Source organism: Pelodiscus sinensis, chromosome 9 (genome assembly GCF_049634645.1).
Source record: "Pelodiscus sinensis isolate JC-2024 chromosome 9, ASM4963464v1, whole genome shotgun sequence".
In the NCBI taxonomy this organism is placed as follows: domain Eukaryota; kingdom Metazoa; phylum Chordata; order Testudines; family Trionychidae; genus Pelodiscus; species Pelodiscus sinensis.
In genome coordinates, this window is record NC_134719.1 from 23,217,588 (window position 1) to 23,239,950 (window position 22,363).

Genomic DNA, 22,363 nt, shown 5'->3' on the forward strand with positions numbered 1-22,363 from the left:
GAGGAATGGGGTATGAGCCCCCGATGGGGAGGACTGGGATGGCTCTGCGGGCTCCTCGGGGTGGAAGCTCTCCTGCAGCCCCCCGATTGACCCTCCCAGATGGCAGCCTGCAGCAAGTGTAGCTGGGCTGATGGCCGAGTGCTGTGATGTGCTGAGTGTGGGCACTCAGGGCACTCCAAGTCAGGACTGCTTTGCTGTCCCTCATCGAGGTAGACAAGCAAGCAGGGAACCATGAGAACTGTCTGGGGTGAGGGTCTCTTTAAGCACAGCCCTCAGCTAGCCTGAGACAGCAGCTCCACACTCTAAGTCCTAACCTGATGCCCTGCCGGCACTGGTTCCAGCCAGCTTTAACTTCGGTTCAGGGTCCACTCAATGTGGACATGCTAGTTCGAATTCGCAAAACGCTAATTCGAACTAGTTTTTAGGTCTAGATGCACTAGTTCAAATTAGCTTAGTTCGAATTAACTAATTCGAATTAAGTTAGTTCGAATTAGTGCTGTAGTGTGGACATACCGTGAGTCTCTGACCAAGTGGGCTGTGCCCACGAAAGCTCATGATACCATCTACATGTTTAGTTAGTCTATAAAATGCTACCAGACCATTTGTTGTTTTTTAAGTTTATCCTGTACAGACTAACTTGGCTACCCCCTGAAGCCACTGAATACTTGTGCATGATGCTAAACACACCTTTCCTTTTGCTCATTGTGCTTATTTTGTGGTTGGGGTTTTCTGCTATCACTTGTTTCTCAATTCCAAATTAATAATATGGTCTGGTTTCTAATGTCGGGAGAAGGAGGGGTGGTTGTTGTTGTTGTTGTTTTTAAAGTCTTCCAGCCAGACACAAAAAGAGAAGAAAAGGGGGTAGGGAAGAAACCAAAGGGCTCAAAAAATAGGAAAGAAAAAAGAGACTATTGGAAATGCAGATGAAAGGTGTGGCAGAAAAGAAGTCGGCAGGGAGAGGGGAAGTGGAACTACAGAAGTCTGAAAATAAAGGAGGGAAACAGAGATTCGCAGATGGATTATGTGGAGAAGAAAATAATCATTTAGGCATGCAGCAAACGACTTTTGATGTTTCCATTATGAGCCCAGTGTTACAACAGATACCAAAGAAGTGAAAGGTTCCAACCTTCTCTGATGACCCATTTCTAAATCCTCTTTTAAGCTGTTGGATTTCTTGTCTCTGGACAAAATGAAATCTATATATTCAAAGAGAAGATCCAGGTTACTCCACAGGAGCTCAGTTATATTTTTACAATGCCCTGAGCCTACTGACCAGCCTCCTCAGACACTGTACTAGTACGGTACTAAAAAACAAGATGTGTAAAAATCAGTACTAGAGGAAGAAAGCTTGATGTTAAAATTCCCATTATTTTCTAGGGCAATTAATACTTTAAAGAGCCCCTGACGTATACAACACTATGAGAAACACTGCAGGTCTGTTGAAACGGGATAAATGTCCAGCAATCATGGGTTATGAGTTTTCACAACTCTTACATCTAACGGAAATAGGAAACAATATCCCAATTATTTGGGACATATTTTTATGCTGGGGATTTATGTACTTGGCCTCTAGTGTTCTGTGCTTTCTTCTTTTCTTAACATGGTACATCCCTTAAGTAGGTTCTTTTCTTTCTGCACATTTCATAAAATGTCACTGTCATAAATATACATTTTCTTTTCATTTTGTTTCCTGTTCTCCAAGGCACATTCTTCTCTCATAAGAAGGATTGTTCAAACCAAATGACAATGTTTTGCCTAGCCCAGGAGATAAGTTTCAGAAGCTGATATGTTAAAGAGATGTTTATTTTTCAAAACTTAAATTTTTTGACAATGAGAAGATACAAGTATGTTGGAGCTACTTAACCCCCTTTCTATACAAAAATCATTGTTTTTCTGTAGATATTCTTGCTAATTTATCACAGACTCTGAAAAGATTGAGTAAGAGATCTCCACCTAGTGGTTAAACATAAATTACCGGGCATTCTACAGACTATTGCCCCCCCACAATTGGGCCAAATTCTATTTAGTTCCCTTCCCCAAAAAATAACTTAATTGGCATAAAAGGTTTTACAGCTCCATAGTCTTAAACATCTTGGTGAATTTAAAATAAATGTAACAGAGATAAAAAGAATATTTTACATTATCTTTAGCAAACACTGTAGTAAGTGGAGAACACAAATGTTTTAAATAACGTAATCTGTCCATAGTAGGAAGCAGTAGTGTTTATAGTAGTTGTAAATGTAATTTTGTACATTACCTGAAATACATGCTACATATTCCAGATCATAAATGTCAATTGCTGTTCTGGTCAGTTAACTGTTCCCTGTTTTATCTTTCTCTTGTTTATGTCCTGAATTTTATTGTTTGGCTGCTCTAACAAAACCAGACATGTGTGTCTCTTTTGACGACTTTCCCCAGAAATGGTATTATTTGCCTCTAGTTCATTGGTCTTGCATTTTTATCACAGTCAGCCAAATATTGTTTTTTGTTCATTGATTTGTTGAAATTTTCTGTCACAATAATGAATTCTGAATTTTCAGAAAGGCTGGAGTTGTTTGTCTGTAGTTTTTAAGAAAGCGAAAGAGGAATGTGATTGTTATTTGAGTTATTTTCCTCGCTTTGGTCTGTCTCTAAAGGTGATGTATTAGCATAGTCAGCAGATGGTGGGTACAGTGTAGCTTTTGGAGCAGAGTTTTCAGCATAATTTATTCTGCTAGGAATTAAAAGCACCTCATTTTCTGCCTCAAAACTAATGTCTTTTAACTCTGATAACACAGAAGGCTCTTTATGCTCTTCCAGTGGCATTTCGCATTCTTTGTATACATTGTTATCTTCATCTCGTTGGTTGTTTTGAATGTGTTGTAAGTTCTGCACATTCTTCATGTGCATATTATTATTTATTTGAAAATTGAAGTCACTACATGGTAGCATATTTCTAGTTTTAGGAGAGCTGGGGATACTGGATGTATTAGACATAATAGATACTTTGACAGTACTTGTACGAAATAATTTACATAGCTCACTCTCCACATCATTCTGAGTTTGTGGTATATCTTTGGCTATACCAACTGAGTTCATTTGTGTGTCTAGGATTAACACTTCAGATGGTGGCTGTTCATTTTCTCTCTGTTTTACTCCATCTTTTTCAGTGTTAACTGTTCCATGCAGGTTATGAGTATTGTCAGTTTCTCCTTTGCTCCTACATATTAAATGCTCATTGGCTTCAGTATATAGAGGCAAACTAGTGGTGAGATTTGGAGACTCTGTGCTACTTTGTTTGGGAACAAAACATGTTTCTGTTAAAAATGGATTGATAGCTGGTGGAATCTGGGGTACAACCGTGAGAGTACAAGATTCCACAACAAGTAGATTTCTTTCTACTGATTCACATTCTTTAGTATTTTCACAACTCTCCAAGCTTTCTATCCTGTTAAAGTTTTCACTCTGTTTTTTTAATATTTGGTTGTCTATATGGCTTTGATTGATATTTTTCACCGTATCGTTTATAACTGACTTTAGTTCCAAATCACATTCACTGTTGGGATTTTTTGTCTCCAAGTTGCTCATGATTTGTTTTTGGACAGTAAGAGCACAAGAAGAATCCCAACCCTTTTCTTTTCTTGTAGTCATCTGTGAATGTTGGTACTTATAGGACTCTGAAGTCCCTGAATCTTTTTCATTTACTTCTCCAGAATACAAGGGTATGGAAATATCATTTGCTCCTTTTTCTGAAATACTTTCTGAATTCTGAGATGGGAGAGATATAGTAGGAATAAGACTTCCTGCAGTCTCCTTTGTTGAGGGTGGAGGTGAGTTCCTATTGTACATTACAGATTCTGCAGGTACAGGTGATGTGAGACCTTTAGAATTTCTTACATCAGAAATCTTCTCAAAATGATAAGGGACACTTCCTATTGGATCATTGCACTTTTCTTCAGACAATTCTGCTGCATCAGCACTTGTTATAATAGTTGCACTTGCAGCATTTTTGCTCTTAGCTGAGGACTGCTTGTCAGAGAATTGCAGAGCAACATTTTTGGAATAAATTTCCCTCTCTTCTCTGGTGCCTGGCTGCTCTTGGGGAACTGCAGATGACCATTGGTTGGATTGTCTTTCTTTTCTTGCCAACTCTTTGTTAGAAGCCTGTGACAGTTTCTTCTTGGATTCAGTTGGTGGCTCTTTCTGTTGAAAAGTAGGCTTTTGTTGTGGTTTTTCACTGCAAGGGAATTTCTCTGGGTGGATTTTCACTTTTCTGAAGGGATATAAATTTAATTTTACAGTTAAAATGTCTAGTCCTTTAGTTCTCATTTTACTCTTACAGTATGCTTTATCTTCTCTCACCCATCTTTTCCTTCCAAGATCTCTCTTACCAGAAGACAATTTACCTTCTTCACGTCTTGTTTCTGAACTGCTGTGCCCTCTGATCTCCAAAGCGTTTGCTCGGTTTCTTTGAACGTTTGTCTTGTGAGATCCTACCTCACTTGAGTCCATCATCATCATATCCAACCTGTTCACTGTTGTCAGTTCAGGTACATAAAAGCTAACACTCTTTGGTATGTATGTTTTCTTGACTGCTGGTGATGATGGCATTTCTTCATCACTGCTAAAGCCATCTCCTGTTTCTCTTCTATTAGCTTTGGTTTGCTCTTTCTCTGACTTTAAAATTTCCCTGTGATTTTCTCCCTTTTCTTTTGCATAACCCTGGAATTTTTCACAGTTCACGTATTTACAGATAAGGGAGATATCTAGTTGTGAAGAAATATTTTTGCTTCTTTCCTGCAATCTATATTGATAATCATGTTGTAATCTATGACTTCGTAAAGTCTTTTGCACACAGTGTTCCTTTGACTCCACTGATGTGTTAGGTGCTGATGATGAGCTGGTAATAAAATACCTTTGCCTGTGACATTTTAAACTCTTGTCTTCTGCTTCTGATGGAAGCTGCCACAATTCATTTGTTAAATGCTTTTCAAGTCTCTCTCTTGCTACAGCAGATATAGGAATTGAACCTCTTCTATTAAATGAGTCATACTTGATATCTGCTGAATAATATATGTTGGAGTTTAGCACATGGAAGAGTCTTATTACACTAACTAAGCACATGTTTGGAACACTTTTATATATATATAAAATGTCAGAAAAGCACTCTCTGCTTATGGCATAACACCAACATTTAGCTAACATCTCAATCCAATCTGCGTAAGATATTTCAACTCTCTAATGCTGGCAATTAGACTCAGACACTGTGGTCACATTTTAATCAGTTGCATTAAAATTTACTGATTGAATTTAGCAAATTTCAGTCTTACTCAGAACTATCCATACAATAATATGTGTGATTATAGTTATATTAAAGCAGTATAGCAGGCAATATGTTCAAAGGCTGGGTATAGCAATACATGGGTCTTCTGTTGATATTTTATCCTGTCTGGCATATAGAACCTTGCACAAATATATAACAGTATTTTCTGACTCATGCCTACAGGTAGATTTTGTTGGAGCCACCCACAGAGCAAGTTAGGTGTCTGTCTGCACAGGAACCAGAGGATGTTGACAACAGGTGATCTGCAGGGAAGATCCTAGGAATAGTCAAGCTCAGGAGAAAGATTTTATAGAATCATAGAATCATAGAATCATAGGACTGGAAGGGACCTCGAGAGGTCATCGAGTCCAGCCCCCTGCCCTCAAGGCAGGATCAAGCTCCGTCTACACCATCCCTGACAGATGTCTATCTAACCTGTTCTTAAATATCTCCAGAGAGGGAGATTCCACCACCTCCCTTGGCAATTTATTCCAATATTTGACCACCCTGACAGTTAGGAATTTTTTCCTAATGTCCAATCTAAACCTCCCCTGCTGCACTTTAAGCCCATTACTCCTTTTCCTGTCCTCAGAAACCAAGAGGAACAAATTTTCTCCTTCCTCCTTGTGACACCCTTTTAGATATTTGAAAGCCGCTATCATGTCCCCCCTTAATCTTCTTTTTTCCAAACTAAACAAGCCCAGTTCATGAAGCCTGGCTTCATAGGTCATGTTCTCTAAACCTTTAATCATTCTTGTCGCTCTTCTCTGTACCCTTTCCAATTTCTCCACATCTTTCTTGAAATGTGGCGCCCAGAACTGGACACAGTACTCCAGCTGAGGCCTAACTAGTGCAGAGTAGAGCGGCAGAATGACTTCACGAGTTTTGCTTACAACACACCTGTTAATACAACCTAGAATCATATTTGCTTTTTTTGCAACAGCATCACACTGTTGACTCATATTCAACTTGTGGTCCACTATGACCCCTAGATCCCTTTCTGCCATGCTCCTTCCTAGACAGTCGCTTCCCATCTTGTATGTATGGAACTGATTGTTCCTTCCTAAGTGGAGCACTTTGCATTTCTCTCTATTAAACCTCATCCTGTTTACCTCCGACCATTTCTCTAACTTGCTAAGGTCATTCTGAATTATGTCCCTATCCTCCAAAGAAGTCGCAACCCCACCCAGTTTGGTATCATCTGCAAACTTAATAAGCGTACTCTCTATCCCAATATCTACATCATTGATGAAGATATTGAACAGTATGGGTCCCAAAACAGACCCTTGAGGAACTCCACTTGTTATCCCTTTCCAGCAGGATTTAGAACCGTTAACAACCACTCTCTGACTACGGTTATCCAGCCAATTATGCACCCACCTTATCGTGGCCCTATCTAAGTTATATTTGCCTAGTTTATCAATAAGAATATCATGCGAGACCGTATCAAATGCCTTACTAAAGTCTAGGTATATGACATCCACCGCTTCTCCCTTATCCACAAGGCTCGTTATCTTATCAAAGAAAGCTATCAGATTAGTTTGGCATGACTTGTTCTTCACAAACCCATGCTGGCTATTCCCTATCACTTTATTACCTTCCAAGTGTTTGCATATGATTTCCTTAATTACCTGCTCCATTATCTTCCCTGGGACAGACGTTAAACTGACCGGTCTATAGTTTCCTGGGTTGTTCTTATTCCCCTTTTTATAGATGGGCACAATATTTGCCCTTTTCCAGTCTTCTGGAATCTCCCCTGTCTGCCATGATTTTTCAAAGATCATAGCTAAAGGCTCAGATACCTCCTCTATCAGCTCCTTGAGTATCCTGGGATGCATTTCATCAGGACCTGGTGACTTGCTGACATCTAACTTTCCTAAGTGATTTTTAACTTGTTCTTTGTGTATCCTATCTTCTAAACTTACCCTCTCTCTGCTTGTATTCACTATGTTAGGCACACCTCCAGACTTCTCGGTGAAGACCGAAACAAAGAAGTCATTGAGCATCTCCGCCATTTCCAAGTTTCCTGTTACTGCTTCTCCCTCCTCACTAAGCAGTGGGCCTACCCTGTCCTTGGTCTTCCTCTTGCTTTTAATGTATTTATAAAAGGTCTTCTTGTTTCCCTTTATGCCTGTAGCTAATTTGATCTCATTTTGTGCCTTTGCCTTTCTAATCTTGCCCCTGCATTCCCGTGTTGCTTGCCTATATTCATCCTTTGTTATTTGTCCTAATTTCCATTTTTTATGAGACTCCTTTTTTATTTTGAGATCATGCAAGATCTCCTTGTTAAGCCAAGCTGGTCTTTTGCCATATTTTCTATCTTTCCTACACAGCGGAATTGTTTGCTTTTGGGCCCTTAACAACGTCCCTTTGAAATACTTCCAACTCTCCTCAGTTGTTTTTCCCTTCAGTCTTGCTTCCCATGGGACCTTACCTACAAGTTCTCTGAGCTTATCAAAATCTGTCTTCCTGAAATCCATTACCTCAATTGTGCTGGTCTCCCTTCTACCTTTCCTTAAGATCATGAACTCTATTATTTCGTGATCACTGTCCCCTATACTGTCTTCCACTTTCAAGTTCTCAACTAGTTCCTCCCTATTTGTTAAAACCAAATCCAGAACAGCTTCTCCTCTGGTAGCTTTTTCAACCTTCTGAAACAGAAAGTTGTCTCCAATGCAGTCCAGAAACTTATTGGATAGCCTGTGCCTCGCTGTGTTAGTTTCCCAACATATGTCTGGATAGTTTATTAAGTTTATGTTTTATTGTTTTTATTTGAGTGAAATAGTAAAGGTCAGCCAGAAGAGCATCACTTCCTTCCACTTAGTTTATCTTTATATCCTGTTTTCCTTTATGTAACTGTATTTATTTTTTCTTCAGTGACATTCCGCTAGTGTCTTGGGATAGTGATATGTCATATGGGAATTTTGAGTTTAAAAGGAAATGAAAGAATCTTTATGGCAATATTTTCAGAAATTGAGTCCCCTTTTCAAAAGTGATTTGGGACTTTGTCTCATTGAATGTCAATGGAACTTAGGTACCTAATTACCTAAATTACTTTTGAAAATGAGACTTAGACTTTTAAGTCACTTAAGTGCTTTTGCAAATGTTTCCTCTGGTGCCTACATTGATAGAACTTGGCTGCATTGGACAGGTGATATACTTAGACTCCAGGCAAAAATTAGCATAGGAACATTTTCCCACTTCTTCCAGTGAGCAAATTCACAGAATATTGAGGTTTTCTCCTGTCCTCCCTGTGGAAAGGGTGAACTCTTAGACAATAGAATGAGAACAAGCAGCAGAGTCCTTCTAGAACCTCCTTTAAGTTAGTAAAGAACCCACAGTGATGGTGGGAGAGATCAGAATTGCCTGCAGCTAGCAAACCAAGGGAAACATTGTGAAATCTGTATTCCAATAATGAGCAATTACTCACAGGAGCAGTAGCCCAATTAAAGTCAATGGGACTCTGGGGAAACATGCTTGCCAATGTAAATAAAGCCCTGAGAATCTGGCCCTTAATTTCCTTCTCATCAAACCTTGGGGGTGTTTCCAGGTGAACTTTTTTCAACAAAACATTTTTGTGGCAAAAAATGCAGATTTGGCACTACTGAATTTGGATCGGTTTTGCAAATTATCTATGTAAAACCAAAAATCCATATCCACCCTAAACACTACTTTGCAACACATTTTCACATGAAACATTGATCTTTTTGTTTGAAACATCCTTTCCTTTGAATTTTTAAAAATATCTGAAATCTTTAAAATGGTCAAAATTTAAATGAGACATTTTGTTTTGATGAAATGAAATATTTCTACCTGAAATTACTTTTTTAATTTTTTTTGACTTGCTGAAAATTCTGAAACATTTCATTTTTAGTTCCACCCAAACCAGTTTTTTCCTGTTTTTTAATTGCTAGAAAATTGGAAAATCATACGGCTGTCTTGAGAGGTGCTAAGAACCTGCATCTGCCATTAACTCCATTTTGCTCAGCACTTCTCATGGTATAGCCTGAAGTCTCCATAACTTTTCCTTTTGAAATATCTCTCCCTCGGCTCTGCCTTTAGCTGAGTGTCACTTCTGAAAGCAAATTAATACATCCAAATTCATTTCTTGTCACAAAAGAGCTTAAATCACTTAAAGATCTTAAAATAATCTGTGACTTTAGAAAATAAATGAATAAATGTGTGGCATCCGGAGAATAACATGCAAGGCCCAGGAAATAAATGTCTAAATTAAAAGAGGAAAACAGATAACATGTATGGAATAAATATATTACAATACTATTTCTGGTTATGAACTAAATTAATAAATTGCTGGATATAAGCTCTTTCAGTCGGAACTCTCAAAACAGCTAATGAGCTTCATGTTGTCCTCTGTAAGTCACCTAAATAGAGAGAGATCACAAATGAAGTGTGAGAAACAGAGCGATAGTCTGCCTGGAGTAATGCCTAATGTAATGAAAGACTGGCAGGATATGATCGGGCTTGAGAGTTAGTACGATTTCCAGAAAGCTGTGACTATTCAGTATGAATTTTCAAGAACTTGTTTTGCCTCAGTAGGATAAAGAGGGAGGTTCACAAATAGGGAACAGTACAGAAGCAGAGGAGAGGGAGCAAACAACATGAAGAGAGCTGTATAGAAGGTCTTCATTTACTGAGAAAAACATGCCTCAAGAAAGGAGATTGATCTAGGGACTAGACTCTCTGGTTGTATCAGCAGATGGAGACCTGGTCCATAGCATAAACACAGTATTTTAGGGTTTCCCCAAACATCAAAAGTTGAGTTTCCTTTTTTAAAAGTTGTTAATGCAAGAAACTTGAAATCACTTGCAGGGATTGTGCAGATGCAGGTATTTTCAAACACAATCCATCAACCCAATCTCAAAATCAGTGTGCATTTCTTGTCAGCATATCTGCAAGAACACTGTCAATGCAGGGTCACCTCATTGATTTGTTACCTTCCATGAGGAGCATTAGATGCAATGTTGTTATAACAAGATGGATAGCCACTCCAGAGTTAAAGCCAGTCAAATGTCAATATCAAATGCCACTATTCTCCCATTATTGTTATTTGGGTGTGTGGGGAGAAGGTGTTTCTTCTTAGAAACAAGGTTGCTATTGATAAAAAAGTGTGGAGAGTGCAAAGAGGCACTAGGGAAACATGATATCCTGTTTTTATAGGCCTGTCCTGCTTTTCAGCAAACCAATCTGCTTTTTGAGCATCTCAGAGAAGGACAGCCGAATGTCCCTCTCGCTAACACTGATGACTGATCTCGTACTTGCATGAGCGGCCTGAGGCCGGCTACAGCAGCTGGTGCCCTAGGCGGGGCGACACAATCGCCGCCCCTGCCTGCACGGCCGTCAATGGCCATTACGTTATCATGGGGTGCCCCCAGCGCTTCGTGACATCATCATCGGGCACCCGGGGCAGTGGCACCCTAGGCAACTACCTAGCTCATCTAGGCTCACGGGCCACCCCTGCAACTTGTCCTACTTTAGCAACATTAAGGCATGAGCTTACACCAATTTCAGATATAGGAAATTTTCACCATCTTATATCCGGGCCTGATTCTTCACTATATTGCACATGTTACAGTCATTTATACCCATGCACAGTGGATGTAAAATGTTACCAAATCACCTACTTTTCTCAAATACAAATTGCTACCCAAGCAGAGGAGAAGGAGATGCAGAACATTTACTTTTGTATCTCAAATTTCTTATTGCTTTCTACCATTTGATCCTGTCAGTACTGTCTTTGAAAAGGAAACTCACCTTTATCAACCTTTGAAAGATCCTGCAGCACAGTTGTCTGTAGTTCTTCCCACTGCTCAAACGTGTTTGGTTTTGTAACTCTCCTGTGGAAATCTTTTGTCAGGGCACCTGCTTCATTTGTTATAGACGTAGTCTCATAAAGCTCTTGAGGATATGACTCTACCATTCTACATTTAAGGCATAAAAATGAGCCACTCTTTTTGTATTCATTCTCTCCTTGAATGCTTCTGAGAGATGTGACTAGCCCAGTGGACATGGAGTCTGCCTGTACTGTTTCTTGATGCCTGTTTTCCTGGAAAAGTGGCATTTCCTGGCCAGACCCCACAATGGACATGACCTTTATTTCATTTTCCCGAGTTAAGTGGCAGTTACAGTATCCCTCAGTGAGGTAATTTCTTGGCTCATGACCACACTGGGATTCATCTAGAGTTCTGCAACAGCAGTTTTCTGATGTGTGTTCATTTGCTTTGCCTTGTTGAAGTTTCCAGTTAAGGAGGGCTAAAACTAGGCAAGAGAGACCAACAGCTCCTATGGCAGATACAAGGTTCATCAAAGACACAGTCACATATATAAAGGTATGCATCATTCAATGTTAAACATACATGTAGGGATGTAATTAATTAAACTTGCTACACTAGCTTTCCTACCTTACAGGGTTGTTAAAATATAGAAAAAAATATCCAATTAAGCTGTGAATATTTCATTTGTATTATTCTGTCTTTCCATGGAGATATCTCATGCAACATTTTCAATAGCTATTATTTAAAAAGCAAATGCATTTGTAATGATTGGGGATATGTCTGAGATTTCTTTAGCAGAAAGAAGCTGAGACACCATCCCTTCTGTGGTACAATTACTGAATTAAAGGGGTGCTGTCAAGTCTGATAGGCTCAAATTCCCTCGCCTCTTTCTAGAAAGGTCATTTTACCATTTTGAAATGCCACCCACTGACTCCCAATTGAAGGAAGCTTTTATATAAACTTTTCAAAATGAAGTTAAAAACAGCTTGAAAAACTCAACCTCCAAGAATGAGCAACTCTACAGCAAATGCGACATACAGACAAGAAAAGGGTAAGTCATATATAAAATTCTGTACTGAAATCTGACGTTTGGAAAGTATCAAGGTGGCGTCTTTAAGCATCCCAAAGTCAGGAAATGCCAAAATAAACCACAACTATAACTCTGCCTGCTTCTGCAAATACATTACCACATTGTGTTCAATTATGTCAACACTATAGCTGCAACAGGACAGTTAAATAATCATATGATTTTTACAGCCTTAGATAAAATTGTGTCCTAAGATTTATTTATTTAACAGAGGTTAAGGACACCATCCCTGCCCATCTTAACTAATAGCCATTGATGGACCTATCCTCCATGAACTTATCTTGTTCTTGTAGTAATAGTTGAGATGTGGGGGAGATGCCTACGGGAGGCAGGTTGGTAGCTCTCTAGGGCCTCAGTCTGTTGCTGTGAATGGGCTCTGTGATATTAAAGGAAGAATTTTTCCACTCTTCCTGCCAAGATAGGGCCAAGAGTTAATGTGTAGCCCAGTAGAGCTGTTACTCAGGTCTTACCTCTCTGAGGCAGAGAAGGAGCAGCACCTCTACAGGCTGAGGAATGTTACAAATATTTTTTTAATTTTTAATAGAAAAAATGTGCTGGCTTTTCACAAACCAAAATCAAGTTCCTTGGGGATATGCCTGATGGGTCCAAACGGCCATTCAGAAACTGATGTATGGTCAGGGCTGTCACTACTGATAGGCTTAGCACGCAGTCACGTAGGGCACCAGGAAATTTTGGGCACCAAATTTCCCCACATTTCATGGTGCCCTGTATTGTCATGTGCTGTCTCTGGGCTCCATCCCCTGGCCATTCCTCCCACCTCATGCCCCACTTGCCCGTGCTCAGCACCAGTCCAATGGCCCCCATCCTCTGGCATCCTCCATTCAGCCCTGACCTGGTCATGCTCTACCCCATCCTTTGGACACCCTTTGAGGGCTCAGCACCCCGCTCCGCCTACCCCACACCCCACTCACCAGATGGCATCTGAGCAGCCCATGCAGGCTGGAGGATTGAGCTAGGGACAGCCACACTGTAGGCAGCTGCGGAAAAGCATATTTTCTCCTTAAAAATGCCACTTTTCTCTAGCCAGCTGCCTGTTGCTCCTCTGGCCCATGCCTCCCTGCCAGCTCCCAATCCTGAGCCTGCATTGCCAACTCTCTCAGACTGGATGGACAGAATTGCAGTAAATGGCATCCAGTCCATGACAATTGGCAGCCCTTTTCCCCACCACTTCAGCCTCCCTCACCCCACCTTCTGGAGTGGCCTCTCCTGTGAGGATGGGGGAGGTTGTCAGTGCTGGGCTGCATAGGGCACCAGCATCTGAGGAGACAGCCCTGTGTATCATCATGGTAACACACTGATAGGTCAGTTCATGTGGACTCTTTCAATGATCCTGAGGGGATGAATGTAAGCTGGTGACCTCAAGCAATAGTCTAGGCCATTGGTTCTCTTTGTACTCAGCAGGAAACGTACTGCCTCCCACATCACCATCCTCATTGCCCATAGCCCACTTGTGATGATTTGGTTTGTTTTCCTTGGCAGTTTAAAGCACTGTCTAGGTCTAACCTCACTTAGCTTGTGAAATCAAACAAGATCACAGCCTGAGGTGGTATAACTTCCAGCAATGGAATGGCTGCAGGCTAGACGTTAGACTTTAAGGTAACACTGTACAAAGACAGAGGTTGCCAGCTGCACAGGAATCTGTGTGACATACCAGGCATACCTCCATTCCACAGGGAGGATGGCAACATTGTTTATGTGTTTTATGGAATTTGATAGAAATGAGAGAAACACTGCAGCCAACCCATTCTGCTAAAATGATTTGTGACAGGGGCTGTTACTAATGCTGCCTGCCATGTCCTGAACCAATACTGAATAGCAGGCTAAGGGATATAATATTCATAGAAAGTTCTACTGAGTATACAAATGAAATTCAATGTTGATAAATGCAAAATAATGCATACTGGGAAAATAATCCCAAATATGCATATAAAATGACAGTATCTAAATTAGCTGCTACCATTCAGGAAAGGAATCTTGAAGTCATGGATAGTTCTCTGGAAACAGCTGCTCAGAAAGGAGCAGGAGTCAGAAAAAGCAGGCAGAATGTTAGGAACCATTAGGAAAGGGGTAAATAAAAAAACAGAAAATATAATGTAGCACTATAAATCCATGGTACCTCCACATTTTGAATACTGCATTCAGTTGTGGTTGTCCCATCTCAAAAAACATGTTAGAATTGGAAAAATTGCAGAGAAGGGCAGCCAAAATGATTATGGGTATGGAACAGTTCTGTACAAAGCCCAATTAAAAAGATGGGGACTGACTATTGGGGGGATTTGATCAAAGTCTATATAATCATGAATGTATGGAGAAAGTGTATAGGGAAATGTTATCTGCCCCTTCAAAGACACAAAAGGGGCCAGGGTCACTCAATAGAATTAATAAGTAGAAGGTTTAAAACAAACAAAAGAAGGTACTACTTCATACAACACACAATCAACTCATTGCCATGGGGTGTTGTGAAGGACAAAAGTGTAACTGGGTTCAAAGAAGAATTAGATACATTCATGAAAGAAAGTCCATCAATGGCTATTAGCCAAGATGGTTAGAGACATAAGAACAGTCAGACATGGACCAAAGGTCAATCTATCCCAATATCTTATCTTATGACAGTGGCTAATGCCAGATGTCCCAGAGGGAATGAACAGAACAAGTAATCATCGAGTGATCCAACCCCTATGGCCCATTCACAGCTTCTGACAAACAGGATAGGGAGACTATCCTTGTCCATCCTTGATAATTGCCATTATTATATCTATCCTCCATATATTTATCTAGTTCTTTTTTAACCCTCTTATAGTCTTGGCCTTCACAACATCCTCTGGCAGGGAGTTCCACTGGTTGGAATTATTAGTGCAAAGGTTATCAACTTGCAGTGCTGAAAAAGGATGAAAGACATTTAGAGTTCTGCCTTAGGACACCCCTGTGAGAGAGATCCTAGAGAGAGGGACCAGGAGGAAGAATGAGAAGGAATGTATGGAATCTCCTATTAAAATACTCTTTAGGATCCATCTATTAGATGTAAAACACTTTCATTGACTTGTGACCTTTGACCAAGCTGACAAAACTTCCATTTGGTAGAAATCACTGATGTTATGTTGGTCTTGTGTAGGTCTGGTGTTGCATTGGCCTGGAGCAATGAGCAGAATGGAATTTAATAAACCATCTCTTTAATGCAGGCTATATTCCAAGAGATTGCAGTTTTCCTAGACTCTTCAAGGGAGTGGAGTAAAGTGTGCATTATGCACTGTGTGAAAAAAAAATCCTTGTTTTAAACCTGCTGCCTATTAATTGCATATGGTGACCTCTAGTCCTTGTTATGAGAAGGAGTAAGTTACACTTCCTTATTTACTTTCTCCACATCAGTCATGATTTTATAGATCTTTAGCATACCCCCCTTGGTCATCTCTTTTCCAAGCAGAGAAATCCCAGTTTCATTAATCTCTCCTCAAATGGTAGCCGTTCCACATCCCCAATCATTTTGTTGCCCTTTTCTGAACTTTTTTGAATTCAAATATATCATTTTTGGAGATGGGCAATCAGATCGACACACACACAGAGAATTCAATATATGGGGGTACCATGGATTTATACAGAGCCAATATGGTACTTGCTGTCTGTGCTGGAATCACGGCAACCCTATGCGGTGGTGTCCTTAAATTTGGCACTAGTCCCTGTCAGAGACAGGATGCTGAGTTAGGTAAACCATTGGTCTGATCCAGTGCAGCCATTCTTATGTTCTTATAATATGAAGGGTTACAAACACCTGGCCAATTAATAAACATTATGGCTATTATTTTCAAATTTGGATGCCTAAAGCTAGGCAACTAAACCCACAGTTGTCAAGTAAAACCAGGGTATATACAGTATGCCTGAAAAATCAGACCACGTATTTGAAAGCCTAACCATAATGTAGGTCTTTAACATTAGGTACCTAAGTTTGAAAATCGTGGCCTATATGTTTTTTGGTGTGAAATAAAAGCATAGACAAGATATTTTATGTGCACAGAAAAGTAAAGGGCCAAAATATACATTACCTACAAAGCACAATACAGCTACCAGAGTAACATCCCGCCAATAGGAATTCATCTTTTTGTTTTTTAAAATAGCAGTAATGTTTTGAAGATGTGAGTTACAGTTGGCCTCATTCAGCTCAAGCACATTGTGTACTGCTGGGTTTTTAGAAGCTTTGCAGTTTATACCATTGGCATTTCTGAGCAACCTGTTTGAAGAATTCACATAGTTCCTTAAGAAGAAGGCTAAATCACAAAGTTCGCATGTGCAATTCCATTGATTTTGATCTAAGCTTAGAAGAATTAGCTGAGTGAGTGGAGAAAATGTGTCTGGGATGAGTGCCAGCCTGTTTCGGGAAAGGTCCATTTCTTTCAGCTGAGGTAGGTGTTGGAAGGCATTTTTCTCAATATAACTAATGAAATTGTTAGATAAATCCAGACTCCTAAGACTATCAAGACATGCAGTTCCAAAGCTGCTGTCTGTAAGATCAGTGATCTGATTCCCATCTAGCTGCAACCTCACAAGACCCTTCATATTTTTGAACCAACTCCCATAGACAGTGCTCAAAGCATTGTTGCTTAGCGCCAGAACTTGAAGCTTTTGAAGCCCATTGAAGGTATGATCCCTGATAGAAGAGCTTGATATTTGGTTTTGGTCTAGCTGTAGCATCCTCAGATCTCGAAGCCCATTAAAAGCTTTTCCTTTAATGTCTGTAATTCTGTTGCTACTTAGCCTTAGGAGGGTTATGTTGAACAGGAAGGACAAGTTGAAGCTTTCTACTGATGTGATGTTTCCATCCATGACAATTAAAGCTTTTGTGTTTGGAGGTGCAGCTGTAAAAAAGGAATAGAGACATTATCTACAGGATGTAGGCATGGGCAGTGTTTCAGTCAATACCCTAATGCTAACAATGGCTGCTACAGATGGGAAAATAAATGTTTTTCACTTGTTCTGATTTTAAGAAAATGCTTCATATTTTATTTATGTAGATTTCTAAAATCCTTGATAGGCTCCCTTCAAAATTAATAACATGAGATAAAGGTACATGAATATTCAGCAACAGATTTTTGAGGATATTAAAATAGACCCAAACCCCTCAGCCTACTCCCTCCCACAAAAAACATTGGAGAAAAGATGGGCTTTGTAGTGTCCTGGGGTGATTAACTGATCCAGTGTCTGGTGAACCAAATGGGTGAGCCCTTCCTAGAGAACGCCCTGCTGTCAGCTCTCTCCCAGGCAGAGATATGCAGCTCTAGTTCTAGCACCCCTCTGGTCTCAGCTACGGAGATAGCAGATGGGGAGTTTATCGGGTCCACATGTTAGTGGAGTAGCTCCAGAGGTTAATACTAGCCCTTTGCATTCCACCCAGGAACATATTGGTCCCCTGCAGCATGAAACTCCACTTAATAAGCAGGCTGCAGCATTCTGCACTAGCATCAGTTTCCCAAGAGTCTCAAGGCTCAGCCCCATGCAGAGGACATTGCAACAATCTAATCTCAACGTGTCAAAGAAGGATAATTGTGACAAGCTCCCTGCATCAGGGAGAAGAAGTCACATTTTTCTTGCCAGACATCGAGGGAGGCAAAAAAAGCTTCTGGCCATTTGTCCTGCCTGCATATCCAAGGGCAGACCAGGATCTAGCAACACACTATGTTGCACAGGTGTGTTCCAAACTGTAGTAACAACAGTCCTTTGGTCGGAGGCACCAATGGTTATTTTGCCAGTCCTTCCAGTTGCTTCCCCCGGCACAGCAGCATAATCTCTGTCTTGTGTAGAGTACAGTGCAATCAGCTAGCCCTCATCTGAGGTGCTGGGTTACTCATCATAACCTGCACATAATTCTCACATGCATCAGTACATTAGCTACTTTATTTTATTTTATTAGCTGTGCACTGACATGACATATTTGTTCAAGAAACAGAAAACCATCTGTTCCACTAGAAGGCAAAGTTAATGCATTGCTTACTACTGTCACTGGTTTTATTTTGGGATGAATTTTTCATTGCTTATGGAAATGCAAAACTACCATTTTGTGCCAGACATGGTACAGGCAGGAGCTGTGCTCACTTCTCACACAGAGCTCTGTCAGCAGGCCTCATTCTTGTCCTTCAGCACCCCTTCTGTTTGTAAAAAGAACCCCTCCTAAATAGACACTGGCATTTGAGCTATGTAACCTGTTCATGGGCATTAATGCTTATCAGCATTAGCAGCTCAGTTGTTGTTTTTTTCTTTACAATCTGTTGTTGTTTTTTCCTCTGGAGGCTAAAAATAATAAACATGATGGAGGTCTGTTCTGTTTTGGGTGCCCTGAGGGTTTTCACATGGGAGTCCCATATGCTCTGGTGTGTCCAGACCCATATTGGATATAGGTTGCATTAAATAAACTCTTCATAGTGATAAAAGGCAAATATCCTTTTGACTTCAAACTATGTCCAGTCCAACTTGAATAATCTCTTGAGGGTAGGTGCATAATTAATAACTTATTGTTATATCACTTTTATTGCAGCATCTCTCAAACATGAATTACTGGACTCTTATGGACATTTTTAAATTGGGGGAGGGAATCCAGACTCTCATCCTAGCTCAAGAGATTGGACAGTAACATTCAAGCAAATAAAGTAAATGAAAAATTTGCTTCTGGTAACCTGAAATGGCGCAGAAAGAAGGATCATTTTACTTTTGTTTGTGTGGCTTGTTCCTGGTTTTGCATTAAGAAATATATGTGACTTTCACAGAAAACATTTATTGACTGCTTGACTAATTATATAGTGGCATCTAGACCCCTAGTCATGGAGCAGAGACTCACTGTGCTAGGTGACATACAAATCCTTTAAAATATGAGTTAATTTTTTTAAAAAAAATTTGATTGCCTACAAAGGCTAAATCTTCAGGGCATGCATTCACATTATTCTGGTTCAAGGGTGCATACAACCCAATGTGTAAACCTAATGCATCCACAAAATGAGGTGGGCTGAATGAAGAACTACCTGCCTGCACACAAGGACTCCAGCCTGTGGGTCAATAACAGGGTTTGTGCGCCTCTAAACTGGCACTTATCATTGTGCATATGCTGTCAAAGATTGTTTTGCCTTAAAGATTTGTTGCTTAGGAAAAGCAAATCTTTTGCTCATAGCATTTTTGGGGCTTTGCCAGTCTCCTCAGGAAATGGATAATACCAAGTGACCGGTTTCCACCCTTTTTTTTTCACACTGGATAATGTAAAAACTGGCAGGCCATTTATTTGATTCTGCAGTCTTTTTTACACTTGAAATACTCCAGCAGCACAGCTACATTGCTGCTACTGAGCCACTGCAGTGCTGTGTTGCACACAAAACTTATGCCAGTGGGAGGAAGCCTCCCATCTGTACAGGGAATCCACCGCCAACAGGTTGTAGCTAGTTCAGTGAAAGAATTTTTCTGTTGATCTAGAGCTAGCTACACTGGGAATTGGGTGTAGACTTTTGATGCTCCTAAGTGATATAGTTAAGCCCAGTGTGGACCAGGTCTGTATCTCAACAACTAAGCAACTTTTTGTACACAAAATAGTGTCTTTTCATGAACAGTAGGACAATTGCACGGGGATTAAGTGATGTCACCTTGAGACAATCAAATCTGTTACATTCTGGGTATGCAAAATATAATGTGTTTAATATATTCAGCAATATAGATAGCAATATTAATAACACTGGTTTTCTTTGGCCTAGTCCAATCAAGAAAATTAAGATTGCTTAAATGCATCATGCATGGTGTGAAAAATCTACACTCCTGAGCTGAACTAACACCCAATGCAGACAGCACTAAGATGACAAGAATGCTTCCATTGACATAGCTATTGCTTCTCTGGGAGACACATTGCCTACGGAAATGAGAAAACCCCTACTGTTGGTGTAGGTAGTTCTATGCTAGTATGAGGCAGCTTGCAGTGTTGCAGCTGTGTGGTGGTAACATTTTCAAATGTAGACAAGTTCTCAGTCAGGATATTCTGGTAGCTGAGGAATTCAAAACAAAAAGAGAGTTTAATTTCCAATTGTTTGGAGTGGAGTTTGGAATTATTGTACCTTTACAGGACTTGTTACAGGCTTAGCATTCTGTAAGCAAATGCTCGAACTGAGATATTCTGACTCCCAAATCCTACGGCAGTCTTGGAGTCCTAGATTTTTTGTTGTGTTTTGTTTTTGTTTTTGTTTTTGTTCTGGAATCCATTTCTGGCTCTGTCAGTGTGTCAATTTGGCCCCAGTTCAGGGAAGTACTTTAATATATGCTTAAGTCTATCCCTCTTCAGAACATCACTTAATAACATGCTTAGCTGATTCAAAAAGATGTAAGCAATTGTAATACTTTTCTGAATCAAGGCCTAAATGACTTTGGACCAGTCACTGACAGCCTGTTGACTTCAATGAGCTTTATTTTGGAACCTTAACTTCCTCTAGATTTAGCATCCCCCGAATAAGCTGGTTTTAATAATACGTACCCATTTTAGTGAAGCACTTTGAGAACTATGGATGGACGATGATTTAAATACCAACTGTTATTCCATTATATGGCTATTAGTACATCTCGTTTCTGAAACATAATGCCTTTCTGTTTTCTGAACTAGTGTTAGAGCTGTGCTGCATTTAGCAATAAACAAGGAATGTGTTTATTAGCATCTGTATGAAAGTCACATTCTGTTTAAATTTGTTAATAAGGTATCTTATTAAATCGTTGACTTAAGCGAGCAACATATAATGAATACAGTCCATGTATCTTGGTAGCATTTCCACAGCTCATTTAGCCCCAATAAAAAGAAACCATTGTCTCAGAATTATAATGCACTTTGATTCTAATCTGTAGTACTGGGATATCACTTAATCTTACTAATGCTTTAGAATTGCCTGGGAAGGTTCTGAGACCATCCACAGTTCGTTCAGCCAATGTAAGGCTTGAACTTTGCACAAAATGTGGACAATAACTTATTAAAACAATCTGTTTCTTAAAAGTGTCTTGCGGCATGAAATGACTCCTTCCACCATAACAAAGGTTTTCAATTACCTCTGAAGGCCTTAGAATAGTTTGGGTAAGGCCGCTAGGCAAAGAGAAATAAAACAAGGTTATCACTCTTTAGAGAGCATCAGTAGAGGCTTGATTTTCAAAGCAGAGTCCAGAAACAGTCAATACAAGCAGAGTATTACAGTGAGCCCTGTGTATAAAATAAATATCCATTCTCTTAGAGTGTCTTACTTAATTACCTGGTATATATGTTAATCCTCGACACAGAGTTACGTTTTCTGAGCATACCAGGCATGAGGAGGGACATGATGTTATTAACTGAATCACCATAGCTAGTAGAATGAGCAATGTACCTAAAAGAAAAAGAGCATGTATTTCATGGTATTGATGTTTATTATTCAGTGTTTAATTGCAAGTGGGCAATTAAGTAAATTAGTGGCTTCTGCATTTTTTAAAGGAGATTTTAATTTGTTGCGAGAAAATGATACATTTTATGACCCAGAAAGATGTTCTGTGAAAAACACTTATGACTAAAATTTTACATTACCTCTGGTTTATTAAAAGATATAGTACAAGTGAGACAATAATGTGTGTTTATGTGGTATTTTGGTCTTGTTGTTAAAAGGGCTTCAAATTTGGAGGGGACAGCTTAGTATTTGCAATGAATTAAAGGCACACACATAGTTCAGGTCAACTAACCACCAGACTGTACCCAAGTACCAAATTCTTAGACATCTACATGCTTCAAACAACAATTGTGGTTGTGCCCAAAGGCAAATGTGTGCCCAGAAAATCAAATGCAATGACTCATAATCAGTTCCTTTTATTTTTAGCTAATTCTTGGGGTTTTAATCAAACTAAAATTACTGACTTTGACAGGACTTGGGTCCTGATTCAACAAAGTACATAACCATATGTGTTGTGTTAATAATTGTGGGCCTAATCCATGTTAATTGAAGTCACTGGGGCTGCGTCTACACTGGCATGATTTTGCGCAAATACTTTTAACAGAAAAGATTTTCCATTAAAAGTATTTTGCCAGCGAGCGTCTATACTGGCATGTGCCTTTTCACAAAAGATTTGCTTTTGCACAAAAGCATCTGTGCCAGTGTAGATGCTCTCTTGCGCAAGAAAGCTCCGATGGCCATTTTAGCCATT

At 39.8% G+C, this 22,363-nt stretch overlaps 2 protein-coding genes across 3 annotated transcripts in view; one reads left to right on the forward strand and one right to left on the reverse strand.

The window, feature by feature from the left end:
- TNNI3K (TNNI3 interacting kinase) overlaps window positions 1-22,363 on the forward strand; it is a 190,841-nt gene that overhangs the window by 139,401 nt on the left and 29,077 nt on the right. The gene's annotated exons all lie outside the window — the stretch shown is intronic.
- Window positions 2,466-21,535, reverse strand: LRRC53 (leucine rich repeat containing 53). Its single transcript, XM_075937111.1, has 4 exons — window positions 21,445-21,535; window positions 16,240-17,049; window positions 11,075-11,602; window positions 2,466-5,039 (listed from the first exon to the last, which is right to left on the reverse strand). Exons 1-4 carry the CDS (start codon window positions 21,533-21,535, stop codon window positions 2,569-2,571), a joined length of 3,900 nt encoding a protein of 1,299 aa, XP_075793226.1. The 3' UTR covers window positions 2,466-2,568.

Coding starts and splice junctions, on each gene's coding strand:
- LRRC53 (XM_075937111.1), bottom strand. CDS start 21,535: ATGGTGATTCAGTTAATAACATCATGTCCCTCCTCATGCCTGGTATGC. Junction 11,603..16,239: donor AGCTGTATTGTGCTTTGTAG/GTAATGTATATT, acceptor TATCTGCCATAG/GAGCTGTTGGTCTCTCTTGC. Junction 5,040..11,074: donor TCTTTCAAAGGTTGATAAAG/GTGAGTTTCCTT, acceptor ATTATTCAGCAG/ATATCAAGTATGACTCATTT.